Genomic DNA, 13196 nt, shown 5'->3' on the forward strand with positions numbered 1-13196 from the left:
TTCTCCTTAGATAGATTAGTGATGTCTGCCGGGGGTGTGGGTGATGGAGGGGGGGACACACTCTCCTTAGATAGATTAGCCATGTCTGCCGGGGTTGTGTGGGTGTTGGAGCAGAACTGGCTGCTTATGTGCCTTCCCTGGAGCAAGCATCTGCGGTCAGCCTTGGAACTGCCCTGGGGTGTCCAGCCTCGTGACCACTCGCCTTCTCTGAGCACCTGCCTCCTGCCTCCCCCTCCTTGGGCTCCTCCAGGGTGGCTCAAGCACCCCCTCCCCCCCATGACCGCCCCTGCCTGGTGCTCCCAGCTCTGTTCCTTCTCAGCTGGTATTGGCCCTGGGGGCTTTTCACACTCTGGCCCGGCTCCGTGCTACCGTGAGGGAGCTGCAGCTACCCCCCTTACTCTGGATCTGGGACCCCTTCTCTCTGGGTCCAGGACCCCCTTTTCAGAGTCTAGGACCCTGAATCTGGACCCGGATCTGGACCCCGTCTCTCTGAATCCAAGATGCCTTCTTCCTGGGGCCCGGACTCCTTTACTAAACAGAGGGTATTGGAGTCGGATTGACAAAGTGCCACAGGACTGGGCTGGCGGAAGGTCCCACGTTGTAAGCTGTCTGGAGAGAGGAAAGAGCCTCGCCCTAGCTGAGGGGCACCTCCCTGTTCTGTGACTGTTGGCGTTAGCCGACTCCTAGAGAGGAGGCAACCGAATACGCTTGGCTTCCCCTTTCCTCTCAGATCCGTGCTGGATTTCCTGGCTTGAGGAAGTAGTTGGCAGTGCTGTCACGTGGCGACAGGGTTTGGGGCGAAGCTCCCCGAGCTAGCGTCCCGGTGAGCAGCTGCATGTCCTGAGTCCCTGGGCCACCCAGGCCTTTGCTCAGAGGTGGAGAGGCCTCTCCAGGGACCCGGGGAGGTGGGGAAGTAAGGCTCAGTCTCTCGTGGTTAGCGTTTTAGCGGCCAGATGATGAAATCCCCCACGGGCCAGAACTTTCTTGGCTCAGCCTGGGCCTGGGAGGGGCAGCTCTGACCTCCCCAGGCAGCAGCGACATGGTGTGCTTGGGCAGACTGGGTCTCTGTGCGGTGGGTTTGGTGTCCCGCAGCTGGGTTGCATGTCTCACTCTTTGCTGTGACACTGGAGCAGAGTGGGCAGCGTCCTTCGGGAAGGACGTGCCTCCAGCTGTTGGCCGGGCCGTGCTGCCTCGAAGGCTCCGGGGCACGGTCCCTCCCACCCAGCGTCCGGGGGCGCCAGGCGTCCCGTGGCGTGAGACCCCACGATCCGGCGTCGGTCTCCGTCTCGCCTTCTCCACCAGCGCCTCTGACCGCGGGGCTTGCCTCTGGGTCGCCGCGCTCTGGCCCGCCCCGGGCTGCCCTGTGGCTCTGCAGCTGGCGGGCTGTGCAGTCCTCCCCACCCCGAGCCGCTCCGCTGCTCTCTCACTTCCCTCGGCCGCCCCCCTTCTCTCGAAAATAACACCCGGGTGGGCGGGCACCTCTCAGGCCCGGCCTGGGAGCCTGGCTTTAACCGTCTCTTCCCGTGGGGGGTGGGCAAAGGGGCGCGCTGTCCTTCGGGGTGCCCTTGTGCGTGGCACCATGCGGGGCCTGGCGGCCGTTGGGGTGATGGCGGGGTGAGGGATGAGCGAGCGAACACAGGAGGGTGGGGGACCGTGCCGGGGGCTTCCCGGGGCGCTCATCTGCCCACAACCACTCTCACTTGCTGGAACCCACCTCTGCCCAAGGCTGTTGGGTGGTGACCGTCAGGGGCGGTGGCTCCACCAGGACGCCCCCTGTAGTGGACACGGAGCCTTGGGTTCAGCTGTGGGAATGGCCTGTGCGGGACAGAGCTGCTCACCGTCGTGTGACTGTGCTGGTGAAACTGTGGGGACACCCCGAAGGCCCAGCGGCCAGACCCCAGCCTAGGGAGGGTCCCCGATGCCTGGCGCGGGGTGCCACGTGCCCGCGAGGAAATGCCAGGGCCCAGAGCTGTGTGTTTTCCCCAGCAGGCTGTTTTGTAACAACAGAAAATACGGGCTCAAGAGTGTGGACGGCAGAAAGGCCTCACGTGGTAAGTGGTGCCTTAGGGCTGGAGCTCATGTGGGCTTTTGCTTCGTTCCAGACTCCCCCCACTTATATCTAGGAGAGGCCGTTCCTATTTTGGGAGAAAAGACGAGCAAAGTTTTACCCCTGGAGTGCTGTCCCTGGCACCTTTCTTTCCGTTACAGTCAGACGGACCCCGCAGGCAGCTGGCCCGGGGGGGCCTCAGTTTCCCCACTTGGTGAGGTGGTTGGTGCTGGTCCTCCCAGCCCAGAGGGACTCCAGGGCCCTGGGTGCTGTGGGCAGGTGAGCTGCCACGTCCGCTGTCTGCCCTCCCTGGGGCACCCTGAGCAGGTGGGGCCGTGGCTGGAGCTTGGCTGCCTGCAGCTGAAACGCCTAGTTCTGGCTCAGCTTTCCTGTGTGGGGACAGCTGGGGGCATGCCCACCCCTGCCCCCCGCCCCCCCCCCCCCCCGCAGCCTCCCTCCCCCGCTTGGCTCCCACCCGACTGGGGGCGGAGGGTGAGTCTGCAGCTGCGAACATTCCTGACCCCAGTTCAGGGGCGAGAGCCCAGCTGCTTCTGGCAGACAATGGGGTTCCCACTCCCTGCTCCCCATGCCCCCTCTGTGCTCTCAGTGCTCTGCCCTGGGGCTGGTGCTGGAGCCGCTGGAATTTCCAGAAAGTGCAGCTTCTCTGGTAGAAAAGAAAAGGCTGCATCCTCAGAAGCATGCTGTGCTGGCCCAGCTGGGTTTTTAATACATTCACAGGACGCGCTTCTCCAAAAGCCAACCCAGAGTGGAGATGGCTTTTTAAGAAATCCTAAAAGTAATGTCCAGTCATTGGAAAAATGAAAAGAAGAGACAACATGGGACAGTTTCTGGACTCCCGTCCCAGGCAGGCCTGTGTCACTGTGACTTTGAGGCCCTCAGGCCCCCAGTGTCCATCGCAGGCTGGTTTTGCTGCTCCTGAGACAGCTGGAGACCCTCCTGTGGGGCCGGGGGCAGGGAGGGACTGGTCGGGGCTCAAGATGCATCAAGTGACCCACGGCGGTGGGGGATGGGGGGTCCTGGCGAGCCATCCAGTTTTTTTTATTGTGATGAAATAAAGAGCTGGAGGTTTACCGTCTTAGGGGTTTTTAAGGGCACGGTTGAGCGGTGTTGGGTGCGTTCATGCATTGGTGCAGCCGTCCCCCACCATCTGACGCCAGGACTTGTTCATCCCGAAAAATTGAAAGTGCGCCCACTAAACGACCCCCCACGCGCCCCTCCCTGCAGCCCCGGCATCCACCGCTCTACTTTCTGTTTCTGTGACCTTGACTTTTCCGGGGCCTCGTGGGAGCAGGTCCTGCAGCACCTCGTCCTTTTGCTGTTTCTGCTCAGCATCACGTCCTCAGACCCATCCACATCGTGGCTGTTGTCAGGATTTCCTTCCTTTTTAAGGCTGAATAATACTCCACGGTGTGGCCGCACCACATTTTGTCCATTGTCTGTTGATGGCTGGGCGGCTTCCACCTCTGGCTGCAGTGAACCCGGCAGTGCACATGTCTCTTTGTCAGTTCTTTGGATAAATACCAGAGGTGGAATCGCTGGGTCCTACGATGATTCTGTTGTTAGTGTTTTCAGGAGCTGCTGCACCACTTTGCACAGGAGCTCTTGCTCACGTGTGCGTTCCGTGTGGTCGGTAGTCACCCTCCTAGCGGGTGTGTGGGGGGGGTCTCGTTCAAACCCCTGTTGAAGCTGCAGGACCCCTCCTTCCCCTTCTCCCGGAGGTCTGTCTTCCCGAGCCCCAGGGACTGCAGTCAGGCTCACCAGATGGGGAAACCAAGGCTTTGAAGGGGGCAGAGATTTGTCCACGGTCCCCAGCAAGCTGTGCACCAAATGGAGGTGTGTGTCCAGTGTCCTTCTGTCCTCACTGGCTGCCAGGGTGACCAAGACTGGGCAGGGGAGGAGATGAGGTCCTGATTCGGGAGAGTTCCCGTGCGCATTTTCCCCAGATGGAGAGCAGCATCTGCAGTTCCCTCCTGAGGTCACGGCCGGCCTCTCTGAGCCCGTGGGAGCCTGTGGGTAGGCAGCAGTCAGCGTGGGAACAGAAATCGGGAGAGAAGTGACTTCAGAAGGCACAGCTGAGATTTCACACGTAAAGGGCGTTCCTCACGCAAGGGAGGCTGGGGAGTGGGGGCGGGTTGCCCAGCATTGGCATCAGGGGTCGGACCTGGCTTCTTCACAGAGGGGTGGCTCCCTGTGGGATCCCTACTGCCTGGGCCATAAATGACACGTGGCCTTTTGGGGCATGGATGAGTATATGATTGAGTGAAGCCCCTGAAGAGACCGGGGCTCCTGACAGGTTGAGACACCACGGATGGGTGTTCCGAGAAGTGGGACCTCTGCCCCCCCGCTCAAGGGAGCCAGCATCTTCCTTGCAGACCAAGCCTGGGAGGCGTCCCTGGTCCCCCCCTGCCCCGCCGGTTCCCGGGGCTGGCAGAGCCTCCTGGGTTCTCGAGCAGTGCCCTTCTCTTCTCACCAAGCTCAACCGAGCATTTATGGTACGCAGTCAGCGGTCTCATGAAAAGGAACAGTATTTAAACACAGAAGGGACATGTGTACCTCTTATCCCCTGCCTGCTTGGACTTCAAAATACATTTCCTTGAGTCCTTGTCCACCTGCAGACGTGCTTGTGCTGAGCTTTACTCGTCACGACACAGACGTGCTCGGCACACACGCCCCCTCGTGCACCCCACACGGAGGAGGTCCCACTCACGGTAGCTGTGGAGTGAACGAGGGAGGGGGGCACAGTGGGCTCTCAGCTGCCGCTACGGCCTGACCTCCCGCTCCCGCACAGGGGACGAGTCCCCCCTCCCCCTGCAGCCCTCTGGGCCAGCGTCTGGCTTCACTGAGCACCTACTGCGTGCTGCTCCTGCTCTGGGTGCTTTGAATCCTTGCTAACATCTGGGGAGCGGTGGTTCTGGCAAGGCCTCCTGGCCCCTGCAAAGCAAGAGGCAGCCCGAGAAGGCCTCTCCCCAGCTTGGGTGCTGCATGGACGCTGCCCCTCTTGGGGCCTTGCTGGCTGGCTGGCTGGGTGGTCATCCCCCGGCCCCCATGGTGACGGAGCTGATTCAGCAGCCCTGACTGCGTACGGGGACAGATGGACGGACGGACAGATGTCAGCTGTGTGTGTGTGTGTCTGGGGGGAAGTGACAGCTCCTGGGGCTCCCACCTCCTCTCAGGAACCCCCGGGAGCTGTGGGATGACAACGGAACAGGACACTTGCCCCTTCTTGCGATGGTGTGTCCACCTGAGGAGGGATTCCCCACGAGCATCCGCACGCTGCTGAGGGATGCTCTCTGCTGCACTTCTGGAATGGTGGCGGAGGAGGGTGTCTTATGTCCTTTTGTGTCCCTAAGGTGATGGGGCCTTGAAGATGCCCTGTGTGAGGCATGGGGTTGCCACATGTGGGAGTCACTTGCGTGAGCAGGCTGTACTGGGTGAGTGAGAGGGGGTCTCAGCTGCCCCCAGGTGGGCTGCAGCCCCTGGGTGAGAGGGTGGCTTTCACAGAGTGCTGGGGGGACGGATAGTCTTGCTGGGGGTGGAAAACCACAGGCCTGCTTTGGTCCCCTCATTTTGGGATGCTCGACTGGGCACTCTCTTACAGCAACATGGAGGCAGCCACTGGATGGGGGGCCTGGAGACCTTAGATGTGCCTTCAACCTGGAGCTAGGGTCACGGGGGCAGGGGTCCCTGGCGGGTGTGGCAAGGGGGAGGCTCAGATTTGAACCCCAGTCTCTCTGCCTGAAAGCTGGCTGAGTTTGCCTGAGCCCCACACCTCGATTCAGGGGTGTCTGGAGCTGGACCAGGCACCGTGATATTCAGAAGGAGGAGGCACATCCCTCCAGAGCCCTGAGTTAAAGCTGGGGGCCCAGTGTGCCAGGTGTAGGATGCACGGGCTCCCACCTGAATGGGGGCCACGGGGGACCTGTGGGTGACAGGACTCTTGCCTTAGTTTCTCATCAAAACCCACGTCATCCATCCATCCATCCATCCCGCATACCTTCGCTGAGGGCCTGTGGGTGCCACACTTGTTGTGGTGAGGTCATGGAGTGGTTCAGCGCATAAGGGCTGCTCTGCCTGGCGAGCGACCTGGGGCTGCCAGGAAAAGTGACCACACTGGGGGTTTACAACAACACTCTGCCAACTCTGGAGCCCAGAGCTCTGAGATCGAGGTGTTAACCTGGGCCATGCTCCCCCGCCAAGGCGTAGGGTCCTCCCTGCCTCTCTCAGCTCCTGGTGGCCAAGGTGTCCTTGGCTCAGGGTGGCGTCTCTCCCATTCCTGCTCTGTCGTCACACGGCTTCTCCTCTTCTTCCTGTGACTCTGCTGTGTATCTTATGAGGGACCCTTGCCGTTGGCTTTAGGGCCACCCCAGCCCAGGATGATCTCATCCTGAGATCCCTAATTACATCTGCTTAGACCCTTTTTCCAAATACGATCACATTCACAGATTCTAGAGGTCAGGGCACACACATGTCTTTTTGGGGATCACCTTTCAACCTCCCCTGCGCTTGGTAGATAACTTCCTCAAGCCTCAGTCTTCTCGTCTGTAAAATGGCCATTGTGTCCGTGCTTCACTGATCATGTTAACGTCGGCAGGACTGGTCAGCCTAAAGGCCTGAGCGTGCTCCCTGCTTCGGGGAACGTGGCTCGCCCCTGGTGGTGGCTGCCGTGGGTATCGCCCCGTTTGACAGGGAAGGAAACCAAGGTGCGGAGAGGCGGAGTGGTGGTCCCCGTGTCCAGGCTGGGCTCCCGGCCTGGACTTCATGGAGCACACTGACTCTGGTGGGGAGGAGGTGAGGCTGCCCCCTCTCCCCCATGACTGGGGCTTTGTGGACATCCCACAGAGCAGAGGAGGGGTGTTCCAGGGGGTGCACCCGGCCAGCCCCATGGGGGGAGGGGTCTCTCGCAAGGAAGAAGTCACTCAGAGCCGCCTCCCTCTGCATGCTGACTTTCCCCAGGTGCTCACTCTCCCCAAGCCCCAGGGACTGCAGTCAGGCTCACCAAATGGGGTGTCAGCCTGCCAAGGGAAGGGTTGACTGTGGGGCAACTTGTCTGGGACAGGTTTGGACACTTGGCTGCACACACGGCTGGCGAAGGGCCTCCTGCTGTGGAGGCCGCGGCTCCCACCTCGCCATCTGCCTTTGGTTCAGAGCATGGAAGAAGCTTCTTGCTGCCCTCTTGTTTCGGAATCTCTCTGGTGCTTTGGTATTATTTTCCCTCAATATTTGCAGCCCAGCAGGGAGGGGTAGTAAGGAGATGTGCGCAATCAGACGGGAGCGCCATAATCTGGTGTGTGCTGCCCATTCGGGGATGCATTTGGCTTTAATTTCAGCAGGCAACAGGAAAACAAAGGTAGCCGAACGTGTTCTGCTTGGATCTCTCCGGAATCGGATTACCCAAATTGCAGTGGAGAGAGGAGTCTGCTCTGAGGTTGACCTCCGAGGCCGCTTTTCTGGGAGGAAGAAGTGGTGGAGAAAATGAGTTGGCCGGGTCAGGGGCGACGTCACAGGAGGCTTGTGAGCCGGTGTTAGTGGTCTGTGCTGGGCTGTGGGAGACATGAGAGGGGCCGTGGATCCCGGGGTTGGGGTGACGCGGGGGGGCGCCGCGCCAGGCAGTGGCCGAGTGCTGATCTCCCTGAGCCATGCCTGCCCAGAGCAGCCAGGCAGCGGGAGAGTGGGATTTGAACCCTCTAGTGTTCAGAAGCCTGCTCAGGGAAGATGGTTTATCCCTCGGGCTCACGCAGCCATTCGGCGGAGTGGCGGGTCTTTTGAGGACTGCTGGGAACAATTTCCATCCAGGTATTGGACGGAAATCCCAGATTCTCTTCTCGGACAGCTGTGGTTTCTACAAGGGTCCTTGCTGCTCTCCTGTCCATGTCCTTGAGCCTGGGACCTCGGGGCAGGGCCTGGCATACAGTCGGCGCCTATTAAGTGTCTGCTGACTGGGTTGAATGGGCGTGAGCTGCCTGCCTGCTCTGCTCGGGCTTCCAAGCCGGTACTTTTCCAGAATTGCTCTCCTTGGTGAGTTTCTCCCCAGGCGTTGAGGAGGAAGTACTTTAAGGTCAGGACAGAGATTAATTGTCTGTAGCCGTCACTAGCTCAGCACAGCCTGGCTTTGCTCGCCATCTGCGTGCATCCTCCTGCTGGATAGCTCGACTTCCTCACCTGTCAGAACCTGCTGCCCACGCACGGCTCAGGGACTACAGACAGACAGACAGACAGACAGACAGACTGGCAGGGCAGTTGGCGGGGAGCCCAGCACACTGGGTTTCGGGGCCTTGGTTCGTGCTGGTGCTTGCTGGGAGCCGGAGGTCCCCGAAGCCAGGAGAGTGCAGGAATCAGCCCTGACAGAAGCCAGGAGGGAAGCCCCCCGCTCCCAGCCCCCCAACCCCCCGCCCCCCTCGAGGCTGGACCAGACCACCTGGGTTAGGCCCGGACCCTCCCCTGGCCACCTGTTGGAGTGGGTGGTCCTCGTGCCGTGTTTCCACTGTAAAACGGGGATACGAGACAGCTTGGGAACTGTGTTGAGAAGTGAGCCTGCAGGGCTCAGGGCAGTGCCTGGCGTGGGCCCTGCGGATATTCGTTGCTGGACAGAGTGAAAATCCCCCCTGACGATGTCTCAGCGAATCTGAGCGTGAGAGGCTTAACATGCTGGACGCCTTCGCCACGTGGGGAAGCGAAAGACATTGCAGCCTTGTATCCTTTCTGTCGCTCCGTTGGGCAGGTGGTGGGCACGGTGCCGCCAAGCTGGACGCGGCCTGCCCTTGACCTGGGCGAGGCTGGCCTCCGGCAGACTGCCTCCGCATAAAGGCAGCGCCGCCCTCCGCTCCCAGAGGGGAGCCTGGCCCTGCGTCCAGGTGGCCCGCGTTCCATCAGCCCGCCGGTGCCGGGGCTCCCGGTGCGCGTGCGGCAGAGGAAGTGGTCTGAGTGCAGGAAGAGCTCCTGTTCAGTCGAGCCCCCGACACTGCACAGTAAGCCCCAGCCTGGCCTGCGCTTTCCCTGCCTGGAGCAGGGGAGGAGGTGCAGCGCCCCTGGGGACAGGCTCGGCAGCGTGGGCCCTGTACGCGCGAGGGAAGCCCCTCGGTGTTGATGCTGACCATCTGTGGTTGTGGAGTTCCAGTCCCTGGTCTGACCTCCTGAGCTGCAGTGTCCTCATCTGAAGTGGGTGATAAAGGACCCGCATTCCCCGAGTTGTTGGCCCGGTGAGTGGGTGGACCCTAGTGGCTGTGCAGAGGGGCCCATGGGTGGTACTGACGTTTGCAAGAGAAAGGGGACATGCCAATCCCAGATTCCACCTGCCCGCTTGTTTCCGGGAGTCGCTTCGGGAAGTGAGGGCCTCCCCCGAGCAGTGACATCGGCTCATGGGGTCTCCCGGTGGCTCTAAAGCCTTTGTGGGTCGTGGCTGCTTTGGAGCGTTGACCCTTGGGACACCCAAGCATGCTTCATAGACACTCCCTCTTTTCCTCATTCACGAGATACTGAGCCTGCCTCTTGTCCCGGGTGTTTGGGACCCGGGGGAGAAGTTGGTCGCCGTTTCGATCCCATGGAGTGTCTGGCTATAGCCTGTCACCTCCAGGTCACCTGTTTATTTACCCGCAGGGCCCCAAGTGGGAAAGATCCGTTCCAGCACGCTACAACTGTTAAATAATAACGAAGCCATTTTAAAAGGTTTTTGGAATGAGCACGGCATAAATAAAACAAGAAGTTAATTCATTTTCCCGTTTTTGTTGCTCAAAGGTGTGTCAGCTGCCAGTCAGAGCATCTGATCCGAGGCACAGCCCGGGCGGTCAGTGTCACTCCAGTGGGGCGGCATGCGGTTTGTCATGAGGGAGTGCAGTTTTATGCCACTTGTTGAGACATTTTAGGAACACTCCGCTGTGTCTGTGGAAATTCGAATACGGAGGACCCCCCTCCCCCCACCACCTCTCTCAGAAAGGCAGAGGTTGTAAAAGGCAATCCTGTTGTGTGGGTGGCTGGGAAGCTGATACGCCCCGTCTCCCTCCAGCTCCCGCGGGGGCTGTGGGGTCCGTGGGTCTCTCTTGAGCGGGGGGCATGGGGAAGGTGCCGTTCATCTCCCTGGGCTCGTTGGGTTGGGTGTGAGCAGCCAGCCTCAGACACGCCATCTCCCGGAGGCCTTTGGCCGGCCTCTGTCTCTCTCTCCCTGTCTCTGGGCAGCAGGGTTGAGGGGTGAGGCTGGTAGTGAGAAACCAGCAGAGGTGTGGACGAAGGGCCCAGGTCCGCCTGGGGTGTGGGCACTCCCCAGCTCTCCAGCTGACTGTGGCTCGGAGGGAGATTGGCCCTGAGTGCCGATCCCAGGGCCCCAGCCCCTGGTTCCACCATTCCAGGGCACGACATCACAGGGAGGCTCTGGGAACAGGGACTTTGGGATGTGCTGGGGGAGATGGCCCAGGGTCAGCTGACACTTTCTAAAGTAGTCATCTTGAGGGAGGGGCCCAGCATCTTAGAACTCAGGGGGCAGGGTTTTCTTTCTGCATTTTACAGATGGTAAGATGGGCATGGAGAGGACAGGTGGGTGTGGACCTGGAGCACCCAGGCCAGGCCTCTCCCCGCCAGACATGCCCGCTTCGGGTCTGCAGCTGAGCCTCTCCGCCCTGCCCCAGGGCGAGCTGGGGCCCCAGGACTGGGAAGGCTGGGGATGCCAGCCGGGGGCAGTTTCATGTCAGGGGCAGTTTACAGGGGCCAGGGGAAGGTCAGGGGCATCCAGGGAGCCCAGCCTGGGGCTTTCCCTGTGGGGCCCCCCCTTAGCTGGGCATCGCTGCGGGGCGCAGCAGGCCCCTGGCTTCCTGACCCAGCTGGCGAGGCGGCCAAGGGACTTCCCTGGGGCAGGCCCTGTAAGAGGAGGTGAGGGGACACCCTGAGAGGTCCTCCTCCTCCTCACCAGTTCTCCAAGCCTCACTTTGTCTGTCTGCAGGATGGGGCAGTCACGTTCCATGCCTCACAGGGCCGCTGCAGGTGTTGGGTGGGTTTGTGTGCGGGAGCACATCAGCATGCTGCAGGCCCCCTGTTACCTCCCTCTGTTGATGCTTCACTCAGACCGCACATCCCCAGAGGAGGCCTGCTAACCAAGTGGCTTTGCCTCGCTCAACCTCAGTTTCCCCTTTTGCACCTCCCTGTCAGTACTGAAGTACACGAGCAGCCCCTGAGGGGACAGAGCAGAGCCCCTGGCCCTGGGCGTGTGTGGTGGATGCCGGGTGGATGTGAGTTCTGGGGGCAGGGTGTCTGATTTTCCACTCTAGCTCGCCCACGAGGGGCCACAGGAGAGGGCCCGGAGGTCTGAAGGCTGTCCTGCCCGGTGGCCAGGCCGTCCAGTTCTCCTCCACGTCTCCATGTGGGGCAGGCAGTGTCTTCCCAATCGTAGGTCGGTTTCAGTGCCACCAAAGAGCAGTGGCCGTGTGGGGCCAGGAAGCCTGCCCCCGAGGGTGCTCTGGGGCCTCATGGCTCAGACGTGGGGTCTTGGCTCTCAGGGCTGGCCCTGCCTCTCACGTCCAGGATGCCCGTGCTGGGACAGGCCTTTTGAAGGCGAATGACAGATGACAGTGGACGGCAGGCCCTGCGAGGCTGGTGGGGGGCGGCTGGGCACAGAGCCTATGTGTTCCTGCTAATCTGATTTCAGCCTGATGAGTGGGCGGGGTGGGGGGGGTCAGGAGTCCACTGCACGGGCAGCCCATCTTTTGGTGCAGTGGCTAGGGCCCTCCCTGTGGGCTGGGGCTGGGGGAGCAGCGGGTGGGTGGTGCCCTGAACAAACACAGTGGGGGCCTACTCCACTCTGGGCCGCTTGTCGCTTGTCAGGGGGCCAGACAGACCCTTGTTGTGGCCACTTAGCTGGACTTCTGGTGCTGAGCGTTCGTCTCTAGATGCTGGTGAAGCCGTGACTGTCCTCATAGAGGGCCTGGGGGGGCCGAGCAAAGAGATGAAGGCCACTCGCCCCTACGGCCACAGGGACACGGCCCATGGCCTGGCCTTCTCTGGCCACAGGACAAAGATGGGCAGCTTCCAGCCTGGCACTGGCCACCGTCCGGACCCTCCCTCGCCTGCTGTCCCTCAGCCTGTGGCTGGGATGTGCCGCCAGCATCCTCTCCTCATCTGGCCCTTGGGAGTCTCTCTCCCAGAGTCGAAGCCGTCCCTGCTGTGAGCGAGGGACCGTGAGCCTCTGACCGGCCAGGCCTTGGCCCCATGCCCTCCTGAGCCCAGGGGTGGTGGCGAGGGAGAGGCCGGCGGTCAGGCGAGTGGACGCGAGCAGCAGAAACAGCAGGCCTGCTGCCCCCGCTGAGTGGAAAGAGGAAGGGGCCAGGAGTCCGGACACGGGGCCAGCCCTTCCTTGCTCTGCCCCTCTCCGTGTCTGGCCACTCCCCTAATTGTACAGCGGTGTGGCGGGCGGAGTGCCCGTGAATCTCATCACGCAGAGCAGGCCACCTGTGAGAGGGCAAGGGACACTGGTGCTAAGCGCAGCGGACAGTAGGAGTGGCCTGGGACGCGCGACACCTGTCCTCTCAAAGGACCTTCACTGTTCCACGCCAGATGTGGGTTCCAGTCTTGGCTCCACCCCCTTCTGCTGGGGAGCCTCAGTTTCCTCTCCTGAGAAATGGGCAGAATGATTGGAGGGTGGGGAGTAAAGGCATCCTGTGGCAGAGCGGCAGAGCCGGCCGGGTGCTCGGGACGCTCTCCGTGAAGGATGCCGCCTGCTCTCGCTGTGGGGCCCGGTTCTGCCCGGTCCCTCTCCCCGGGGTCTGAACCTGTCTGTGTGCTGCAGTTTTCCCAGGGCCAGCCTTTCTTGGCCGTGAGCTGCGCAGGGCTTGGTCCTGGAAGGTTGGGGCCCCCGCGGCTGCCGTGGGGAGGGGCCAGGCAGGCAGACGCTGTGCCCGCAGGGCAAGGGGCGCCTGCTCGTCCTGAGCCTCGAAAGGAAGCCTGGCCTCGCCGGCTGCGATTATGGTTAGGAGCCGTGTAATTAACTCTAAAAATGGGAGGCTGAGGAGGACATAACGTGGATGCTCAGTGGAAATTGGAGCCAGGCGATGCTCAGGCAGCCGTGGAGCTGGGCTGAGGCTGCAGGGTGGGCGGGACGGTCTGAGACCAGCAGGGACCCGGGGGGGGGGGGGGGCAGGCTGGGGGGGCC

General features: G+C 61.6%; 1 protein-coding gene across 1 annotated transcript in view; it reads left to right on the top strand.

Moving 5' to 3' along the window:
* Positions 1–500: 500 nt before the first annotated feature.
* VAV2 (vav guanine nucleotide exchange factor 2) overlaps positions 501–13196 on the top strand; it is a 151029-nt gene continuing 138333 nt past the window's right edge. The window contains exons 1-2 of the mRNA XM_073889918.1: positions 501–542; positions 764–823. Of these exons, the coding sequence (XP_073746019.1) occupies positions 501–542; positions 764–823 (102 nt within the window). The remainder of the gene's footprint in view (positions 543–763; positions 824–13196) is intronic.

Source organism: Callorhinus ursinus, unplaced genomic scaffold (assembly GCF_003265705.2).
Source record: "Callorhinus ursinus isolate GAN/ISIS: 27379988/994484 unplaced genomic scaffold, GSC_fseal_2.0 scaffold122, whole genome shotgun sequence".
NCBI classification, from domain to species: Eukaryota; Metazoa; Chordata; class Mammalia; order Carnivora; family Otariidae; genus Callorhinus; species Callorhinus ursinus.